A 16228-nucleotide genomic window follows, 5' to 3' on the forward strand; every position below is an offset into this window, starting at 1 on the left:
AAGGGTCAAGGGGGTCAAATATATGATGACAGAAGGAGATTTGACTTTGGGTGGTGAACACACAGTGCAATATACAAATGATGTATTATAGAATTGCATCCTTGACACCTATATAATTTTATTAACAATGTCAGCCCTGTACATTTAAGTTTTAAAATATTTAAAAAGACACATCCATCATCCAGAACCTCAGAATGGGAACTCAATTGGAATATGTTTGTTTTTTTTTCAGATGTAATTAAGGTAACATCTTGAGATGAGATCATCCTAGATAACCAGGGTGGACCCTGAATCCAGTGACTGGAGATATCCTTATAAAAGAAAGGAAATGGGGGTTGAGACAAAGAAATACAGAGGAGAAAGCCATGTGAAGACAGGGTCAGGGATTGGAATGGTGTGTCCACAGGCCAAGGAATGTGAGGGGCCACCAGAAGCTGGAAGAGGCAAAGAAGGATTCTCCCTAGAGCGATAGAGGATTGGGGCCCTGCCACAACCTTGATTTTTGACATCTAGCCCTTGATCTGTGAGAAAATAAATATCTGTTGTTTTAAGCCACCTAGGTTGTGGTTATGGCAGCCCTAGGAAACTATAACCACTCTTCTTGTTCTGATGCTAAGCCAGACACTTAAGAACAATGACGAAATGGACTAAACCATCAAGCATCATCCTCTAAGAAGCTGTACCTTCTTTATGAGAGGGTATATTGTGTGCTGCATACTTTGAAATAGAATCTGAACTCAACTATCTCTTCTTTGGAGGAGATGGCTTCTGTGTGACCATTCATTTAACCTGGCTGAGGGTCTTGGTATCTGTGTTAAAAGAATCTCACTGCATTCTGATATATACTACCTAGTTGGAGGGTGAAGAATAGCAAAGAAAGGTTCAGTGCCTTTGTTCATGTGTAGCCTTTTCTCATTGGATTGCTCTTTTCTCTCAGGACCCTCCGAGGACGATACAGTGTTCCAGACTGGTGCCACCCACCACCAGTCTTCTCCAGCTTCCATTATTAGGAAGGCCTAAAGTCAGCCCTCAAGAACCAGGCAACCTTCTCTCTCCAGTTATTAGGAAGAAATATCCTACTCCCTTTTGTACTCTTTTCTTTGAGCTGATCTTTCCTTGCTTCTTCTCACTCCCAGCATGGAGAAATTCAAGGGCAAAGATTAAGGTGGGATCCAGAGGCAGGATGACAAAAGGTCCACTTTGAGTTGAGGTTTCTAGCTACAATGGTAAAGTGAATCCTCTTGGTTACTTAGCTTATTCAGAATAAAACTAACTAAAGCCTTAGCTAAATAATATCCATATTGCCACTTTTATCCTTTGCATCCCATGAAGTTGTGGAGTGTGTATCAATTATCCTGATATTGGTCAGTGTTCATAGGCAGTTGTTTTCATGACCTCTCCAATGAACACATTTTTCTTCCTGATTTACACAATTTGTGTTTACTGCCTTCCCTCCACCCTTCCCCTCACTCCTCTAACCCTACTCTCCTTACCACTCCACCAGCATGAGTTATTAGAATCTTACCTATCAAACACAGCTTAGTACTGCTGGAAACATCAGTTTTAGGTATGGCATGTAATTTTGACATTTGCACTTATGACAAGTTAAAGCCACAAGCAAATGCCATAATCTTATAATAGAAATATGAAGGATCTGGTCCAGATGTTCTGAACCCATTTAGGGTATATGGAGTTGGGTACTGACCAACAGGAACAGAAAGTTCACAGCGAGGGGCAGGGCCGCTCCAAATCCCGTTTCCTTGACTGTCACTCGTGCAGCGGATGGTGCTCTCCCCAATGAGGTTGAAGGTCATCCCTCTGCCTGGGTGGGAGTCACACGTGTAAGTAATTTCTTTCCCATGGGGAATGTCTCCCAGGGAAGTTCCTGTGTGGTTCCCATTAAGGATAGCCGGCGGATTTGGACAAAAGATTTCTAGAAAGAGACAAGAACCATAAATTACACTAAAATGTTTACATTTTAATCTGAGTTGATTCTACGATTATGGGATGCTGTGACTGTGTTGCCAACTAAAGAAAAATTAAACTCATGGGGAGAGTATAAGCCATAAAATAAATACATTAGGCCTCTGCAATGACACAGGTAAATGAAATTATACCTAAATCAAGATTTATTACGAAAGTCCAAAAGGAAGTTAAGCATCCTGAACTCTTCACAGAGTTAAGGCTTTTGTATAATTGAGATCTTATTTCTTTAAAATAAACAAAAATCTTCTTAACTCCATTAATGAGAAAATCATCAATTTAATAAGAAAATCATCCATTAATTCAACAAGAACCTATGGTATCTCAAGTACTATCTTAAGCACAAAGTCTTTTAACACCAAGGATCTTCATCCTAGAAAAACCTTTCAGAATATATTATATATTTACTGTTTCTCTATCAGTGATTTAATCTTTTCTTGGTGACCTAAGGCTGTTTTCAAAAGCAAAATGAATGATGACAGTAACGCTGCCACAATGAAATGAAACATCTTCCATACTCCTATGCGTGCTCCAAAAGCCTCCGAAAGGCATGACTTTTGAGATACTTAATAGTTTTTACAGGTGTTTTTTTTTTCATCATTGAAGAAACACACATTTCTTCTTTTGAGTTTATCTATTGGAGAAGCTCCTTTACCTTTCTAATGTGGTCTGTATTTGGAAAGGAGATACTGTAGCTTGAAAGAATTGTGAATAAACTAACTACAGAATGGAATAGCTTAACCAATGCTTACACTCTAGTAAGCAATTTCAGGCATATCTTTGGGTTCATGAGAATATTTTTTTCTTTATTTGATGCTTCTTAACTATATTTTAGGAAAGTTAAGATTTTCAAATAGGTGACTTCCAAATGTGAAAGATCTAATTATCAAGTTACATTATATTAATCAGTACAAGACATCCAATAATTTTAAAGCAAAGTATTCACATGAAAAAAATTCTATTTTAAACATGTATTTTTCAATAATTATGATCACAAGGTGAAAAAACATCCTGCTTGATTTAGTGAAGAAATAATTGGACAGATTGGATAGATCGGTAGTGTTTCTGTATTTAACAAGCTATATTTTTGTCATCTTAAAAACAAAATTTAGCTCCCTTAGTCCCACCTCCTCCTGCAGCTATAATCCCATTTCTCTACTCCCTTTACATTAAAACTCCCCTAAGATGTTGCCTATGACCTGTCCTCATTCCTCCCCTCATTCTCCCTTGAACTCATTCCAATCAAGCACATGTCCCCACAACTCTACTGAAACTGCTTTTGTCAAGGCCACTCATGGCCTCCAAGCTCTAAACCCAATGATAACTTTCTGTGCTCATCTCATTTGACTTCTCTGTAGAATTTGAAACAGTTGCTCGGTCTCATCTTCTTAACAGGATTTCTCCACTTGGCTTCCAAGACCACCTTGTCTTCCTGGCTTTTCTCTTAACACACTGGCTTCTTCTTCCTCATGTCTCTTGCTGATTCCTTTGCATCTTTCTGAGTTCTTACTGTTGGATGTATAAGGCTTAGCTCACACATATTGTATGTTCTGTGGCCACACTAGCTCCCTAGGTGATCTCATTAGTACCTATTTTAATCTCCAAAAACCATCAGCAAATCCTGTCATTTCTACCTTCCAAATGTATCCAGAATTTGACCATTTATCACCTCTTCTACTGCTTTGCTGGGCCAATATCTCTGATTAGTTTTGCTGTAGCTTCCCAGGTTGTACTCCCAGGTTTTCTTGGCTACCCATGCCTTTGTTGCCTCAGCTGCTTTCTCAATTAAGAGTGCTGATGGATACCACTGTTACCTTATTGCCTAACAGCACTAGCTGTCTCAGTCTCCCCAAGGGTGAAAGATGGGCTCCTGCTCAGCCTCTGCTGCCCCACTGCAGTGGAGGTCAAAGCAGCTCCCACATCCAGGCCAACACAACTGGATCCATAGCCACTCTGGCTCCACCTACCACATCTAGGCTTAGGTGGGGACTGTGCAGCAGGACATGTGAGATGTCCCCAGAGTCTGACCAGAGGGATGAGTGCAAGACAGGGGCTTAATACCTTTGTCATAAGTAGGAGACAGGAAAGATCCAACAGATAAACTTTGCTTTTCCTCTTGCTAATGGATATTTCTGGTTCTATAGAACCTCTTCAGATGCCTTATATGACCAAACAAGCATCTCTTGCTCTTGTAAAGCTTACGGCCACCTCAGTAACACAATATACACTTTATTTATTTGCAGTTCTTTCCTCCCCGCCTCCCATTTTGTTCTCCTTGGCTGTTACTGCCCTTGGACTGCACCCTCTAATAGAACATTATAACATAAACTTTGCCTGGTGCTGTTTTCTGGGAATCTGCAGCTAAGACATACCCCTTTCAACTTAGTTCTCTTTAGAGTAGCCAGAGTGATATCATTAAAAATAAGTTACATCATGTTACTTTTCTACTCATAATACTCCAATGTCTTTCCATCTTGCTCAGAGTGAAAACCTAAGTTCTTAAAGGATGCAGAGTTCTTTCTCTTTTATCACGTCCGACTACTCCTGTATTTGTTCACTCTGTACCAGCCGTATAAGCTTCTGAGAAAATGTCAGAACAGGCTTTTCAAAGGAAATGCCAGGAACATTTCTGTCTTAGGCCTTTGCACTTTTTGCTCTACCTGAAAGGAAAGTTCTTCCTCTATGTATGCACTTTGGTAGTCCACTAATAGCCATCAATGTTTAAATGTTCCTTTCTCAGTGAGGACTTTCTTAATCTTATTTTCAATGGGAACTTTTTTCTTTTCCTGACACCCTTTCTCCCCCTTCACATAAATATTCTATTGCATATCTTAGTTTCTTTTTATTTATAACACTTAGTATTATTTGACATTGTCTATTTATGTGTTTACTTGTTAGTATTTTTTGTTAATCTTTCTTCCTGCACAAGAATGTAAATACCATGGGAGCAGGGACCTAGTTTATCGTGTTTACGGGCAATACTACCAGTGTCTAGAAGACTATTTGGCACATCACGGTGTTAAAAAATTCTTGAAAAATGAGTATATGAATGAATGAATGATTTAGGAAAAGGATGTAAAGCTGAAGGGTGACTATCCTTTTTACTGGAAAAAAAATTGACAAAGCTTCAGGGCATAATACATTTCTCTCCATCTCCCCATTTATAGCAAGCAGTATGTTTTTAAATATTTATAGGATGGTACCCCAAACACCTGATGCTCAGGTTTATTTCCCCAAAATGCATTCCTTGTAACTATTCCAACAAAGGAATGTTCCTATGAAAACTGAAGATAAACCGAGGGGCGGACATTTGATAATTTCATGGGGCAAAAGGCATTAAGAAATTGAAAAAGAAAAAGGAAAAACCAGGGAGAAAGCTGCAGACCTGAACAGATATTCCTTCTACTCACGTTCACACACAGGAACACTGTTACTCCAAAGGCTTTTCATTCCAACCAGGATGCAGTAACTAGTAGAATTCCCCTTTAAACGAAACCTAAGGAACAAAAGTAGTAATGAATGCGTGAGCATACATGTCCTTCATTGACAGATCTCAGTTTCTTCCCCTCTGCTAAAATACAATTTAATTGCTATTAAATCCCAGGTGAAAAAGCTCAGCTGATTTGGACTCCCAGCTGATACAGGCTCAGAACTAACATATTTTAAAGATTGCACCTTCCAGTGAGGGACAAAGCAATAACAACTGTCAAACCTCAGTAATCAGAGAGGCCTGAACTGAAGAAGGGACAAAAATTATAGACAGGCATTTCCTTAGTCTGATCTTGGACCTTCAGGAGGAGGTCATCCTTCCCTGACTGCTCCCTGAGAGCCACATGTTGTCATTAGGAGAAACTCTGTCCTCTAATGCAAAATGTAGCCTTTTCCTCTCTCAGTGGACCAGGGGAAAACAGATCCTGATTTAGGCTGGCAAATCAGAGAACACGAGGAAGGTTGTCAGAGACTGTTCTTTTTGCCAATACATTTGGAGTGTTCCTGAATGAATTTATGGCATATCTGGATTATTAAAGAGTAGAGTCAAATTAACTAGAAAACAGAAGAGAAGGTGAGAAGAGAGAATTCTTTGGAGCCTGTCGTGCGGGGGACCCTGCTCGCTGCGCCATTTGTCGTGGGGGGCGGCCTGCGGGGTCTCTGGTCCCGCTCCCCCCATAAGAACGCAGAATATAGCGAGGCCAAAAAGGAACACCCACGGAGCCATAGGTAGGGGAGTCATACCACTATATTCTCTCTGGCGGCATTATACTCTCACTGGAGGCTGGATCCACACTGTCCGCAAACCGCCATCCACGCTTGCCAGCCCAGCCGCCATCTTCTTGCTAGCCCCCATTCTTCTCTCTCCTCCACTCTCCTCCACTCTCCTTCGTAGCCGCAGCAGTTATATTAGCAGCTAATTGGCTAACTGGCTACAGCTGACGGCCAATCAGCCACAGCTGACGGCCATCTACTACCTGAGCCAGCACTCCTCCACGTGAGGCCGAGAGCCTGTAAACTACTTTCTGGGGCTCTGTCCCCACAGAGCCCAATTATCCTAAAACATCTTGTTTATTGTCAGACTAACGGCCTCCTGAATTGCCTCCAGGCCTTCAACGCCTGTCAAGAAGTCCTTGGAATTGTTGACCCAGAGAATGTATGTAACTGTTGAGAATGGCTCCTGGTGGCTAACTGGGCTCAAATTTATAAACAGACTGCCATGCGGGGAGTCACGCGGGGTCTCTGGTCCCGCTCCCCACATAAGAATGCAGGACATGGTGAGGCCAAAAAGGAACACCCACAGAGCCATAGATAGGGGAGTCATACCACTATACTCTCGCTGGCGGCTGGATTGGAGACACAGGAAGCAGTAGCCACAGAATCTACAATCCACACTCTGCCACACTCCACCACACTCCGCGCTTGCCAGCCACCATCTGTTTGCTAGCCCCAATTTGCTGCTAACGTAGCCACAGCACCTATATTAGTGGCCAATGGCTCACTGGTTACAGCTGACGGCCAACTAGCCACAGCTGATGGCCATCCAATCACAGTTGATGGCCATTTACTATCTGAGCCAGCACCTTTCCACATGAGGCCGAGAGCCTGGAAACTGCTCTCTGGGGCTCTGTCCCCACACAGACCCTAACAGCCACTGCTAAACAGGGATCTTTCAAGCGAGCCGTGCTTCAGGGAGAAGCCTGCACTGAACTGCCTGCCTCCCACACTGAACTGTCATCTGCACTGTGTTCCTGCCACCTGAGCCAATCCTTATAAAGGAGCTCCTGGAATCATATTTCAACCAATAGAACTGAGACTTTCCCCATCCAATTGGAGCTGCACAGCTATATCCTCACTAGCATCCTCACTAGCAACCAATCAGAGCACCTCCATTCTGAACAATCAGGACAATACTTTTTGAACCAATCAAACTATGGGGCTTTGGAGTCCTCATTTACGTGGGGATGGACCACTCAGGGACCAGGTGCAGGTACTTCTCTTTCTATGTTATATATATCTCAATCTCAGCTCCCCTCTGGCTTGGGGAGTGCACTTTCGCTTTCCATCTAAGACTGCAGTTTGCTGGCTGGAGCTGTTACACTGAAAGTGCCATGTTGGACGGGAGCAGGGTGGAGCTGTCTAGCTGGAGAGGGGCCCCAGGGCTGCCTTGCCCCAGGGATGCTTCATGAAATATAACAACAGATCTTGTCTATTTAGGTAGAACATTAAGTGTATAGATAAATAGTAATTTGTAGGCATGAAGAGATAACTATTCCAGAAGGGTTGTTTTAAAAAGTGCCATTCCACAGCTGTGCAATTCTGCAGCTGTGCTGTATCACAATGAGCTGTTTGCACTGAATAAAGTCTCCTTCACTGCACCCCAAATTGGGGATTCCCGTTGGCATTGAATTGGCACCAACGATCATGAACTGACAGAACACATTGTGAACAATAGCTCTATGGTCCATGTTTTTAACCTGACAATGGTGCTGGAACATAATAGCAAGATCATTTAGATTCACATAAAGAGTTAATGATGTTAATTAAAACATGCTCCTTCAACCAACCTAATAATCATTAGATGATATATAATTAGATTAAAAATACTTCTACTTACTTTTTAATTGTATTCCAAATTCCACTATTGGTATAAAAATTTTCTGAAACAATCCTTGCATGTTACATATAAACAACACTCATATGTCAAACTTTTAAAAACAGCCCTTCTGGAGTCTTGATCTCATCATGCCTATGAATTATTATTTATCCATACACTCAATGTTCCACCTAAATAGTCAAGATTTGTTGTTATATTTCTGCTATTCAGTTTATTTACCATTTTTCCTTTTTTAAATATTGGTTCATGGTTCCATATGGTTCTTACCATACTTCCCAATTTTTGATTCAGATATTAGACTCTTTTAGTACTTCTTTTTCCATTAGGCAGTCCCCTTTTTGGATAAATCCCCATTGTACAGGGTATCAGCATGTCAGCATCCAGCACTGAGTCCCTGGTCTCTATTCCGGGTCACACTCACCCCTCATCACAAACGAAGGACACTTTTGCCCCAAGCTGGAGATTACGTGGAAAGAGCACACGGCCATTAGGGAGTTGGTCCAGGAAGTCAGCACACAATTTCACTAAGGAAAAAACAATCAGAAGTAAGACTGCCATGTGAGGTACAAAGAGATTCATCTGCAAACCAGATGAGAGTGTGGTTTCACCTGCACATCTGGGGGGTGCTGGGCTCCATTCTCCCTGGGGTGTACAGCGCAGAGAGGCAGCCCCTCTGAGATCATAGCCGGGTTCGCAGCTGTAGGACACTTCCTGTCCAGGGGAAAGGTTCTCCTTGTTGCTTAGGGTATGTTTACCATGCAGGATTTCTGGAGGCGGCTGACATACTGGGGAAAGAACAGGTCCAAATTTCTCTCAGTTATGGGGAAATACCTTTTGCTAAATCTTAGTCCTTCCGAGGAGTGACAGACTCATAATTAAAGGGTTCACAAAGGAAGTCACATGATACTCCAGCCTCATTTTACTGATGTGGAAGACAAGAACAGAGGAGAGATAGAGTCAAAGACCTCACAGCTGATACGAGGTAGAGAATTAGAACACACTTCTTCCTGGCACAAAGTCTAAAATACATTCCTCGGTCTACCAGGCATAGGGTCCCTTCTTGTAGTGTTGGCTGTTCAGTATAGAGTTATTAGTATTGGTGGGCTTCTTCACCCACATATTTATTAAAAGACAATCCAACTTACAGCCTCCTCTTTCAGGTAATGAGAAGTTTGCCTGAGCCTAAATCTATTTAACAGATTTCCCTTTGTCTCTTTTATTGCGCTCTTATGATCAAAGTGTAATAGTAATCAATATATATATATATATATCTATCTGTTCGTTCTTCAAGCTGCTCTCCCAGTGATGGAAAAGCTGAGTGGGTTGGGCTCCCTCTCTGTTCCTATGTATCAGTTACAACATTTACCAATTCACTCCCAAGCCAGCTATTATGGCATACGAATGAGAAGACAAAACAAGCCATTGAGAACAAAATCCTTTCAATAAGCCAGTCCTTGTAACAAAAGGGCATATTGGTTAGAAAGTATTTGAGTCAAAGTCTGGCTGCCTTCATTTACAGCACTTTTGATGTGTTCTCAAGGCATCAGAACTGATTTATCTACATCTAATTAAAGATGAATGAAAAATCTGTTTGGCTTTGAACAAGTTACTCTCACTTTCAACTTCAGATTCCTAACAATAAAATATAGGAGGGGGACCAGAACAGCCAGACAAACCCTAAAGTGACTCTTCTGCATATGCTGTCTGTCTTCATAAGCTAGTTTCTTTTTGTAATATATTGATAGAAGTATGGAAAGAACCACAGCATTCAAGCTCTGCGATCTGACACATATGCAGTCTATTCCAGAGTATGCCATGTAGTAGCATGAGATTTGGATGATTTATTTAACCTCTGAAAGACCAAGCCAACTTCACTGTCATATGGACATAAGAATAGCACTATTCAAAGGAGGTTGGTAAACAGTAGATGAGGTAATGCATATAAAGTGCTCATTACACAGCGGACCAGAAAGTCCACATCAGTTTTCAATCTAATTGAGAGATATTAGAGCTGGTATGTTGCCCTGCGAATTGCTCAATATGAGAGTCCCAAATGTCTTCTTCCTTGATTAATTAAGTTCTTGCTTCTCAAAATGAAGTCCCATGGCACGTGCGTATGCACACACACACACACACACACACACACCCCTCCCTCATTTCATGCTTCATCTACCAAAATTTACTCACACTGCTCACCACACATTTTTCTACCAGAACAAACACTAATTTTCTGATCCTCCTACAACTCATATCATCTACAGCCTCTTCAAGGCCTCACTTAGACTCACCCCTGGAACAGGTGGGCAACTCTGGCTCCCATTTGTTCTGGGCCCGGCATCGCACACTGGAGGGTCCTTTCATGACAAAGCCAGGCTGACACCTAAACCTCACAATTTCATTTAAGAAAAACAAGTTTCTGTTCTTAGACTCCCTTTCTCCATTTTCAACAACTGGAGGTGTGCATTTATTATTAGGTGTTATGCACTGAGGGGAAGGGCCACTCCAGACGCCGATTTGATCGCCTTTGCTGGTGCAATATATGGATGCCTCGCCTATGAGGTCAAACAGCTTTTCTCCTCTCTTTCCACGTTTGCAGTAATAGGTCACCACCATTCCATATTGGAAATATTCTCTGTTGGTGCTAACGAAATCTCCATTGTCGATGGCTGGTGGTGGCCTACAATGAATACCTAGGAAAAGGATCAGCAAGTTAAACAAAATCTCAATTTCTTAAAATTATACTTAATTATAAATTTTGGTAACCAGTTTTTAAAAAATCCAAATTATAAATGTGAATATACACAATACTTCTGCTCTAGTCTATTTTTTCATAATGTACAGACATGTTTTTACACAACTGTAGATGAGGTAACCACAATATGATGGCTTCTACTCTTCTCAATTAACACTATTTCAATAAATATGTCCATATGTTATGACAGTCCACGTGCTTCTCATTTTAAGTGCGATCCTCTATGTTATTTCACAACTGTTAATTCAGATCTCTCTATCTAGAAGGCATTTGGCTTTCTTCTATTGGTTAGTGATATGATATGGCATACAGTATAGCCTCTTTATCAAATATAAATAAAGACAAAAAGCTCTGGCACTAATAAAAAAGTAATAAAATACAAATACATAATATTACATCTGAGAAACACAACAGTCAGATTCACAATAATAACTGAATGTGTTCTACTTTATGCTAATCATTTGGACAATGTGGACATTAGGGATATACATATATTTTGCCAATATCGACTCAGGAAAGGGTAGAATATAGAAGTGGAAAAAAATGTATCACAAACACTACTTCCAAAAACTGGAAAGCACAGATAATTGTATAGACAAATTTAATCTTATATCCAAGTAACAGATAAATCCTAGGTGCTTTAAAGCATCTGGAACATAAAAAAAAAATATTTCTATCATTTTTGGCAGGCATCAAAGGAGGGACGCATTTATGTATTTATTTATTATTACTTTTAAGAAAATGTTTAAGAAGATGTATATTTCTTGTAGAAAATTCATAAAATATAAGTAAAAATTATCTTTAACTCCCTTATCTAGAAAGAACCGTTAACTGTTTAATGTGCAATCTTTAATACACACACACACACACACACACACCATATTTTTTCTAAAATATGTTCATTGGCTTAATAATACTCAGTATAGGAATGTACTATCTGATTCCATCTGAAAGAGCTGTCTCTTTTCGCTAACGTATTCTGGCATATTTAATTTTTTTTCCTTTTTCTTGCAGAACACACACCTTCTTCCTTCCAGTCCATATGCTTCCCATTTTAAGCGAGATCTTATATGTTATTTCACTACTGTTAATTCAGTTCTGAACTATTTCTGAAACATTGGAATATGCTCAACATTGAGCTTATTCTGACTTTTCCACTATCACAAATAGTAATGTGGATAAATATAGCAAAAAACATGGTGATTAAAAAAATAAATCATAAAATGTTTAATTCCTGAATTAAAGGCATGTATACAGTTAAGGTTTTGATACCTATTGTATACGGGCCTTTTAGAACGTTTGTTCCCACTTATCCTACCAGCAGTTGGGTTTGAGAGTATTGATTTCTTCACATTATCACCAAACCAGGGCTATGTCCTCTTTATATTCGTTGTTGATTTGCAACTGCTCATTCCTCTATGTGACCTAAAGTGTAGGAAGCTCATATTCCAACAAATCATTGGAAGATGACATGTCACTGTTCTGACAGAGAATAAAAAGGAAAGGAGAGCAACACCTTTTCAATATACCCCCTGATGTGAAGAGCTGGTAGAGGGGAAGCAGGGCTACTCTCACTAACTTTGCATTTCTTTACTTCACTGAAGAGAATGATCTTCAAACTGAAAAGTGTTCAACCAACAAAAGAGGAAGTTGGGGGCTGTTTCAAACAAGTTCAAGACTATCGTTTAAAGTAAATTATACCCCAAAATAAGGAAAAGCCAGGAGGAACTAGAAGCTTGGAACATTGTGAGCAATTTTCAGGATATGATTGTTTTCTTCAAATATTGGAGGGATATCATTGCCAAGAGGGATGAGATTGATTCTTTGTAATTCGGGGAGGGGGGGCGCAATGCTAGGATTCACTGGTGGAATAAATGGGGAAAGAAATTTCAACCCACGTTCACAAAGTGGTGGCTCCGTCTCCCAAACGGCAATAGTGCCTGAGATGATACATTTAGCAGACGAATGACCAACGAGTTGATACCTAAAGGCAAAAAGTGAAAATTAATTATTCTATTTCCCATCGACTTCCCCAGAGCATGCGTACATGGCAAGACAGAGTACAAAATCTGGGAGACGTCTAAGGACTAGCCTAAACGCCACCTACTTTATCCAGGTTTTTTTTAATTTCTCTTTTCCTATTCTCTCATTTAAAAGGGCTACTCCCTCAGTAATTCCTCACGGCACTCTGCTTCTTAATTTTTGGCTTCACTGTGGACTGTACTGTGTCCCAACATAAAACAATCCTTTTGAAAACCTGTTTGATGATTTCCTTCTTGAATTCTGTTACTTTTTCTCTCAGATTATCATTGCCATTTTGAAAAATTTGCATTTTATAATATATATAATTAACACTGCTATGTCCTCGTGTTTAGGCATGTTTCTTGTAACTACCACAAAATTTGATGCTTTTGATCCTATTTTCGATGACCTCTTTCATAATGTCCAATGATGAGGATGTAGTGATGAATAAGAGATCTGCCCCCAAAATGAGGGGCTTATTTCTGGCAGAAGAGACAGATACATGCCTTCCTATTCCTTTTTCCTCCTTCTCATTTGTTATACGAACCAGATAGGTGAAGCTCTCTTAGGTGTTCTAATAATTTGAAAGTTAAATATCCAATTTCTTTTCCATTACAGATTTCATTTCATGTGTGTATATTGTGCATATACACAACACATACATCTAAACCTGTTTTCTCCATTTTAGTATCAAAATATGTAGCATAGTCTACCCTATGTTATGTAAGTCGAGCTTATCTTTTCTTGCTTTTTCCCATTTTCTAGTTTTATGGATATATTTTATGACTTTAAAGGTTGTTATTAAATGATGATTACATTGCTGATTTCACTTTTGAACAATTAGTTCTTGTATTTAGTTTCACAACTTTGTTGAAAATATTCGACCATGCTTTCCTTTAAAAATTGTTTTTTGTTTTGTTTTTACTACTTATTACATCACTGAATTTTTTTCTACTTTATCATTTTCATTTTCAAAGAAATTATTTATGGATTGCCTGGATTAATTACTTTTCTCTTCCCAGAATGTGTATTTAATTGGTGTAATTTTGGGGTGATTGGTCTCTTTTGCATTATGTCCTGTAACTTATCATAAGCTGAATGATTTTCTGTTTTATACCATAGACAGTTTCACCCTTACTGAATAATGTAAAAGGAAGAGAATATAGTCAGAGAAGTTATAGTCTGTGTTAAAAAATGCTCGGGAAAGAGAAGTATTTAGATTCACTCTAATTTTACTTTGTCAGGTTATAGGTACTCTGGTCTGTTAGGCCAAGTGCAGCAAATATACTGGAGATGACAATGGCTTTTCAGTGCTTATCATGGCAGCACGAGTTTAGCCCAGATTCTCTAACCGCCTCAGCTGCTCATACTGAGATGTGGGCAAGACTCCACCGTGTGCTGAGCCAGCGTAAGGACCAAGGGCAGGACTACTGCCCAGTAAACACGTTATGCCTGACATTTTCACAGTGGGCTCTGATAAGGGTTGAATAGGGTTCCTCAAAAAGATATGTTGAAGTCCTGATCCCCAAGCCCTATGAGTGTGACCTTATTTGGAAATAGGGTTTTTACAGATGTAATCAAGTCAAGTGAGGTCATTTGGGTGGGTTCTAATTCAATATGATCAGCATCCTTATAAAAAGAGAGAACTTTGGACATAGATACACACAGACAGGAGAAATGCCATGTGAAGACATAGACACAGAAGACAGAGGCTGAAATGACAGTGATGTTGCCACACGCCATGGAAGGCCTGAGGCTACCAGAGGCTAGAAGAGGCAAGGAGGGATCCTCCCTCAGAGGCTTTGGAGGGAGCATGTGCTACCAACACCTTAATTTTGGACTTCCGGCATTTAGAACTGTAAGACAACAAATTTCTGTCGTTGTTCTAAGCCACCCCATTTGTTGCACTTTGTTATGGCAGCCCTAGCAAACTAATAGTGCGATTACCTTTAAGATGTGTTTTCTCACATAGTTGCTCCATGGCCTTACCTGTCTTCCAACAATGTCTGCTCTGAGTTAGGGTTTGACTATGCCTTCCCCTCATTTTCTTCCTTCCTACCTACTTTTCCTGTATGCACTGCCCTGATTTCCAGCAAGATTACAGATTTCCCCCTGAATCTTATCACACCTTTGTTCATTTCAATCAAGAGTTGAAGTCCTACATGCAGGCTTTTAAAGAGCAGATGGTAATATCCTAGTTCTCCTTTCTGAGATGTGACTAGAAGGTAGTATTGCTACCGTGTAAATCTTGAACCCAGAGATGTTGCCGCCAACTCACCCTATATTACAAGAATAATTAATCCTGGATCCAAGCTGGGAGTCTGTGTCTATGTGCACTATGCCATTCACAGGATCTGGAGGAGTTCTACATACTTTACCTGTGGGAAAGAAACAGAGTTTTGAAGCCAAGAGGAGTATTCGGACTGTTGTTAGTACACAAGGTCCCAACCTGACTGTAGCTTACTGGTGTATATGCAATTCAGGTGGTTCCACAGATTTGCGCCACCTGAGTAACCTCACCCAATTGCCCCACGTCAGCTACCTACTAAGCGCCACTTTCAAAAAGACCTCCCATCTACATCTGTCTTATCTCCACCTCATATCTCTCATCAAAATATAAAGGTAACATATGGCCTTGTATCCTACCAGTATAAAATTCTTCTTCCCACCTGGCTATTCAAACAGTTTGTCTCCTCATAATTTTTTTTCCTGGTCTGGAGTCATTCATTATTTATTTCCCATAGGGAATGGGTTTTTCCTGCAAATATTTCTTGAAACATTCTCATGAAATAAATATTTCAACCAATAATTAGGGATGACCTACAAAAACAACTTTTGTATCTGCCTATATGAACACTTGGTAAGCAAAATTTTCTTGTCTCTAAAACTTGAAAAAATTAAACAATATCCAAAGGATAATTTGACAGACATGGGAAAGCTCCAATACAGGGTTTACTCACGTGTACAGACATTTTTGACACTTGACCACGTCAGGTTTTCTAAGCACTTGATAGAGAATGGCTTCCCATGGTACTCAGCGTGGCATTCATACTTTAAAGATGTCCCAACGGGAAACTTAGTTTCACTGGTTAGGTTTTTCAACTTAGCGAATTGAAAATTTCCTGGGGCATGACAGTAACCTTGAAACCAAGATGTCAAGAACATCAGATTTAACAAAGAGATACCCACCGCCCTTCTTCTTTCTCTCTCTCTTACTAGATTTAATGTCAGAACAAAATAAATTTTTAGCTCTGGAAAGATAATTTCCTTGCAACCTGGGGAAGGAAAGCTCCATTAGCACATGCCCATTAGAAAATACATTGTATGGAAAGGTATTCTGCCATCTTGTCGTTTTTCTCATATAA

General features: G+C 40.0%; 1 protein-coding gene across 1 annotated transcript in view; it reads right to left on the reverse strand.

The window, feature by feature from the left end:
• LOC109458629 (complement receptor type 2) overlaps window positions 1-16228 on the reverse strand; it is a 144728-nt gene that overhangs the window by 37331 nt on the left and 91169 nt on the right. Inside the window, exons 27-34 of the mRNA XM_074321982.1 lie at window positions 15824-16003; window positions 15142-15241; window positions 12740-12825; window positions 10378-10779; window positions 8698-8874; window positions 8511-8613; window positions 5394-5479; window positions 1706-1933 (exon numbers count right to left, since the gene is read on the reverse strand). Of these exons, the coding sequence (XP_074178083.1) occupies window positions 1706-1933; window positions 5394-5479; window positions 8511-8613; window positions 8698-8874; window positions 10378-10779; window positions 12740-12825; window positions 15142-15241; window positions 15824-16003 (1362 nt within the window). The remainder of the gene's footprint in view (window positions 1-1705; window positions 1934-5393; window positions 5480-8510; window positions 8614-8697; window positions 8875-10377; window positions 10780-12739; window positions 12826-15141; window positions 15242-15823; window positions 16004-16228) is intronic.

Source organism: Rhinolophus sinicus, linkage group LG17 (genome assembly GCF_036562045.2).
Source record: "Rhinolophus sinicus isolate RSC01 linkage group LG17, ASM3656204v1, whole genome shotgun sequence".
NCBI classification, from domain to species: domain Eukaryota; kingdom Metazoa; phylum Chordata; class Mammalia; order Chiroptera; family Rhinolophidae; genus Rhinolophus; species Rhinolophus sinicus.